This window comes from Coffea arabica, chromosome 2c, assembly GCF_036785885.1.
Source record: "Coffea arabica cultivar ET-39 chromosome 2c, Coffea Arabica ET-39 HiFi, whole genome shotgun sequence".
NCBI lineage: Eukaryota > Viridiplantae > Streptophyta > Magnoliopsida > Gentianales > Rubiaceae > Coffea > Coffea arabica.
Window position 1 is genome coordinate 29095952 of NC_092312.1, and position 5334 is coordinate 29101285.

At 35.7% G+C, this 5334-nt stretch overlaps 1 protein-coding gene across 1 annotated transcript; it reads left to right on the forward strand.

The window, feature by feature from the left end:
• The first annotated feature begins 271 nt into the window (after positions 1-271).
• On the forward strand, positions 272-2251 carry LOC113722996 (cytochrome P450 76T24-like). The gene is made up of 2 exons (XM_027246247.2): positions 272-1180; positions 1564-2251. Exons 1-2 carry the CDS (start codon positions 278-280, stop codon positions 2170-2172), a joined length of 1512 nt encoding a protein of 503 aa, XP_027102048.1. The 5' UTR covers positions 272-277; the 3' UTR covers positions 2173-2251.
• The last annotated feature ends 3083 nt before the right edge of the window (positions 2252-5334 follow it).

Here is a 5334-nt window from a genome sequence, read left to right on the forward strand (position 1 = left end):
GTTCTGAAACAGGAGAAATCCCTCTCTTGCCTATGCAATTAATTCTGGTGGCTGTATATTAGCAGTAAAATCACACGGGATTCAGGGCAGAATTTGCGTGATTCAGCCAGCAAACATCGCTATGAAACATTGTACCGCACTTTGCCAATTCTTCATATCGCAATTTCCCTGTGGCGACGCCTATATAAATGCATCCTCCTCCAGCACATTCTAAGAAATCAATAGGTGCACTGAGCACGCATATAACCTTAGAAAAAGTGGCATAGGCAGTGAAACTATGAATCCTCCAACCATCCCTTTTTGGCTGCTAGTAGTACTGTTTTCTCTTATTGGCTATTGTATTCACGTTGTCATAACGAATTTCAGCAAGCACAGGGCCAAGAAACTCCCTCCAGGACCTTCCCTATTTCAAACCATCGGTGTGTTCCGAACCAGTGAACCTTTCCACGCATCACTTGCGAAAGTCTCTCAAACTTATGGACCTCTATTGTCAATTAAGCTAGGAAGCAGAACAATAATAGTTGTTTCATCACCGGAAATTGCCAAAAAATTTCTTCATGAACATGATCTTGAGTTCTCTGTCAGAATGCTTCCTGATGCCGTCACAGCATTTGACCACCATAAAGTGTCTATTTTCTGGTCACCACCACAAGGCTCCTGGCGCATTCTTCGCAAAGTATGCAAAGAACATATATTTTCATCAGAAAGACTCAAAGCTGGTCAAGGGCTCCGCCAAGAAATGGTGCAGCATCTGTGCAACTATGTACAAGAATGTTGTATCAACGGGCAAGCTGTAAATATTGGTGAAGCTGCCTTCTCAACATCTCTCAGCTTGATGTGGAACACCTTCTTCTCGGTTGGTTTTGGACAATCAGATTCTATCTCGTCCGAAGAAATTAAAGAAACTGTATGGAGTATGATGAAAACTTTTGGCAGTCCTAATCTTGCGGACATCTTTCCCATCCTCAAAGCGATAGATCCCCAGCGTCTAAAGGGTCGAGCCAAGTTTTATATGGGAAAGCTGCTTGATATTATTGATGGTATCATACGCCGAAGAGTACAAGAAAGAGACGCATCTCTCACTTATACAAGGAAAAATGACTTCTTGGAAACCCTCCTTGATCTTAATCAGCAAAATGAAGCTGTATTAAGTTACCATAGCTTGAAACATTTCCTTCTGGTGAGTAAATGCTCCTGAATTAGCAACACAAACTTTAACTGGGTACTAATAACTCGTGAATTATGCAAAATCAAGGTAGTTTTTCGGACCTGGTGACCATAATATAATGCAAATAGCTATTGCTCAGCATTGCTAAGAATTTAGAAGCAATTCCAATTTGTTCTGGCCATTATTTTTGAAACCGATAATCGTCAATTGAACTCAATCAACTTGCTTAAGTCTGAATCAATCTTCAGTGATTAATCAATAGTAAAATGATTTGATATTGTCATGTACGTCAAGAGACCTGAAATAATACCTCGTGTGTAAATACTCATTAGCTGAATCAGAATATCAACTGAAACAAAAAATGATTGGCTGATCAAATCCCCTCTCTATTTCAGGATTTATTCATTGCAGGGTCAGAAACAAGTTCAACCACCGTGGAATGGGCGATGGCAGAGTTACTACGAAGTCCTGAAATAAAATCAAAAGCTAGAGATGAGATCGTGGAAATTGTTGGAAAAAGTGAGCTCGTTCAAGAATCAGATATCTCAAATCTCCCTTACTTGCAATCATTAGTTAAAGAGACCTTTCGGCTTCACCCCGCTGGCCCCCTACTGCCTCGCAAAGCTGAGAGTGATACAGAAATCCATGGCTACATGGTGCCACAAAATGCTGAAGTTTTGGTTAACTTGTGGGCTATGGGCAGGGATCCAAGCTTGTGGCCAAATCCAAATTCGTTCCTACCTGAACGATTCATGGACAGAAACATTGATGTGAAAGGCAATCATTTTGAGCTCCTTCCCTTTGGCACGGGAAGGAGAATTTGTGCTGGACTGCCACTGGCTCATAGGATGGTGCACATTATGGTGGCTTCTTTGCTTCATAAATTTGATTGGAAGCTTGAAGAAGAAATCAAACCAGAGCAACTTGACATGAGCGAAAAGTCTGCACTAACATTACACAAGGCAGTGCCCCTTAGGGCCATTCCTGTTAGAACCACAGTTTAATGATTGGTATTTGATAGGTTGGCATCCTATCTGTTTAAATTTGAGGAAAGGAATGTAAATTTTATCATTAGAGTACCAAGAAAACACAATAACAGTGGGACTAGACCACTTAAAGTACGTATGCCTATAATATGTGTACTTGATATAAAAATGTGTTAGATATTTAGGTTTTGGTGTTTCTATCATTTAACAATTCCTATCAAGCATGCAAAATAGATACATTATATGCCTATCAGTTATGTGTCAGCTGGACTTAAGTGGGGCAGATTTGAGAAGTTAGGATTCAAAATGCCTAAAAATTAAAATTTAAGATCCAAAGAAAAAATAAAATTCAAGGATGTAAAATGTAAAATGTAAAATTCAACATGTGTATCATTCGACAGAAGCACCGGGACTTTGCTCGAGAAAACGTTTGGTATATCATTTCGTAGAACCACCGGTGCTTTTTTTCCTTGTCAGAAATGTCATTGAGCATCGGTGCATGAAACAGTTGATTCGAATCACAAAATCAACGTTAAAAGTTGAAAAAAAAAAGCTCTATAAATAGGTAAATAAGACTATCGTTTTTAGCACAAATAAATCGAATCATCGAAATAGACAATTTTATCATGATCATTTTACTACAACCATTAAATAATGGCACCCCCTAAATATTTAAAAGGCCAAGTTTCCCGTCGAGTAGGATTGTGGTGTAAATAAAATGACCATTTTGCCCTTAATTGAACTTAAATGGAACTTGTGAGGCCTGTGATCCAGCCATGACAATGCCTCCAAAATGGAAGTATACCTCTCTTGAAGAATGAAATCGGTGCTGCGCGCGTTGCCTTGAATAGTATCCTGCATCAAAGACTAATACTATAAAACAAAAAGAATCAGCAGCGGAATTGTACAAAAGTGGTATTCAGGAATCCTATTCCCAACAGCATCCTTGAATCAGTTCAGTTTTCTCTAGCAGCAGAAAGTGCTGTTACTTTGCTCTCAGCAGATGTTTAATCAAACCCTATCAGGTCTTTGCAGGGCTTGTGATCAGAGCAGTATTAATCGAGTTGGTTGATGAGTCAAACCCGTAATGAACTCTCTAGCTTTAGAAAATAGGAATCAAACTTTACTTGATGTCTTGATAATTATGCCCAGGCTCTCGATCCTCAAGCACCGCATTAGATAATGCACAGAAAGAAAGCTGGAATATGAGAATGGACGAATTACTTCAAACGTCATTACTGTTTAAAATTGTGTTTCATATAGCAAAGTTACTCGATTTGCAAACCAAAAACTACAAATCGTGATTCGTTAATACTCTACAAACACAAGAAGGATATTCTTGATAGGGATTCTTAATAAATTCAAGGGTAAATGGCAGCGAACCCCCTAAAGTTTGGTCTCAAAGTTACTTTGCATAGTGTTAATTTTTGAGCACTTAGTCCCCTTTGGTCAATAAAAACATACTGACCGTCAAAAAAATTCCTACTAAACTTCCAAAAGTGCTCATAGTTCTACTTACTGTGGCTTATTAGGCACAAGAAGCTACTAACCAATGCAGAAAAATATAGAAGACACTTGCAAAGGACAAGAAACAGACAATGATGGAGCCAAGGGGTCCTAAGTTTTGAAAATTTTAATTTATAGTGTATACATATATATATACATATATATATATACATATATGTAAAATAAAATTATTATTTATTTTTTGTTGTGCTAAATATTTAACTTTCAAAAAAGTAAACATATAATTTGACGATCCATAGTAAATTGACCCAATTTGATATATTATAATAAAAAACTCAACTCATAATTATTAATGGGGTAAAACAAAAATAATTATTTTATTTGTCCATTTACAAATATACAACTTAACCCATTTGATTAAATTTGTTTGCATTCTTTCTTTATCAAGTGCAACTACAGAATGGACATTTTCAATTATGAAGATAATCAAGATGGAATATCATTTGTTAAATGATTGCATAAATATGTACATAGAAAGGTAAGTCATTGGAAAATTTAGCATTGCTTCAATTATAGATGAATTTAGTTCTATGAAAGAACAAAAAGCTCAATTTACTTTTAAGAAAAGAGGTTGAAAATTTAAAATATGTTAACATAATTTTTATCTTTTTTAAATTGAAAATAGCTATATATATATTTGCACGGGTGACATATTGAAGCATTTTCTCGTAACGTGCAACTTGGGTGATTTGTAATATATAAGATATTTAATCAAAGGTTATTTCTTGTCTTAATTTTTGTTATAACTATGTTACATATTTATGAAATAGACATACATTTATAATTAAAATTAATATTTGATGTTTTTAAATGTCATATATTTAAATATATGAAAATTATTTTCAACATAACGTATTAACATAATTTTGCTATGAAAAATTTTGGTCCCAGACAAAAAAAATCCTGACTCCGTCACTTTCCAGATTCTCTAACGAGTGTGGAATTGATACAAAGATGCCCGAAAGAAAGCCTGCATTATAATCCGATCTCATAGATCAACAAGGCTCTGAACAACACATCAATGGAGAGGAGGGAACGCCTCTGCAGATCATCTAAGCCAAGACTAGCATGAAATTGAGGCAAGAGGAGGAACGGCACTATGTTGGATCACCGGTCTCTGTTAGGAGTTTACTGACTTTTGATGATGTAGTTGGTATTACTGCGCCAAGATTTTGGCTAGATGTAACGGGTTTCCACCCTCCTAAGCACCAAGAAAAAAAATGGTTTTGACACTAAACGTTAAGGGTGTTTATTACCATTTACCCTAAGTTGAAAAGCAAACGGAGATAGGGAAGAGAAATCATCAAATGTTCATAAGAAAGTAATGTTATAGAAAACTACAAAAGATGCAACATGCAAGATCAAGTATTTGGAGTAAAAACTGCAAACTGTGTGTTTCATGGGGATATATTCAGGGGAAAAAAAAAGGTCCACTAGTAATGAAACTGTTTTGGCTACCTATGGTGAAAAGTAATACAGAGTAATTAACTAAATTTTGATTTTAATGTTCCTTAATTTACAGTCTTCGAAACGAAGTAAAATGAATTTTCTGCTTTTGGTTTTTGAGTTCACTAACGAAATCATGAATTAACAATTAATAATTATTCTACCACATCAATTAATAATATTAAATAGAAATTGAAAAGTAGCCAA

Coding starts and splice junctions, on each gene's coding strand:
- LOC113722996 (XM_027246247.2), top strand. CDS start 278: ATGAATCCTCCAACCATCCCTTTTTGGCTGCTAGTAGTACTGTTTTCT. Junction 1,181..1,563: donor GCTTGAAACATTTCCTTCTG/GTGAGTAAATGC, acceptor TCTCTATTTCAG/GATTTATTCATTGCAGGGTC.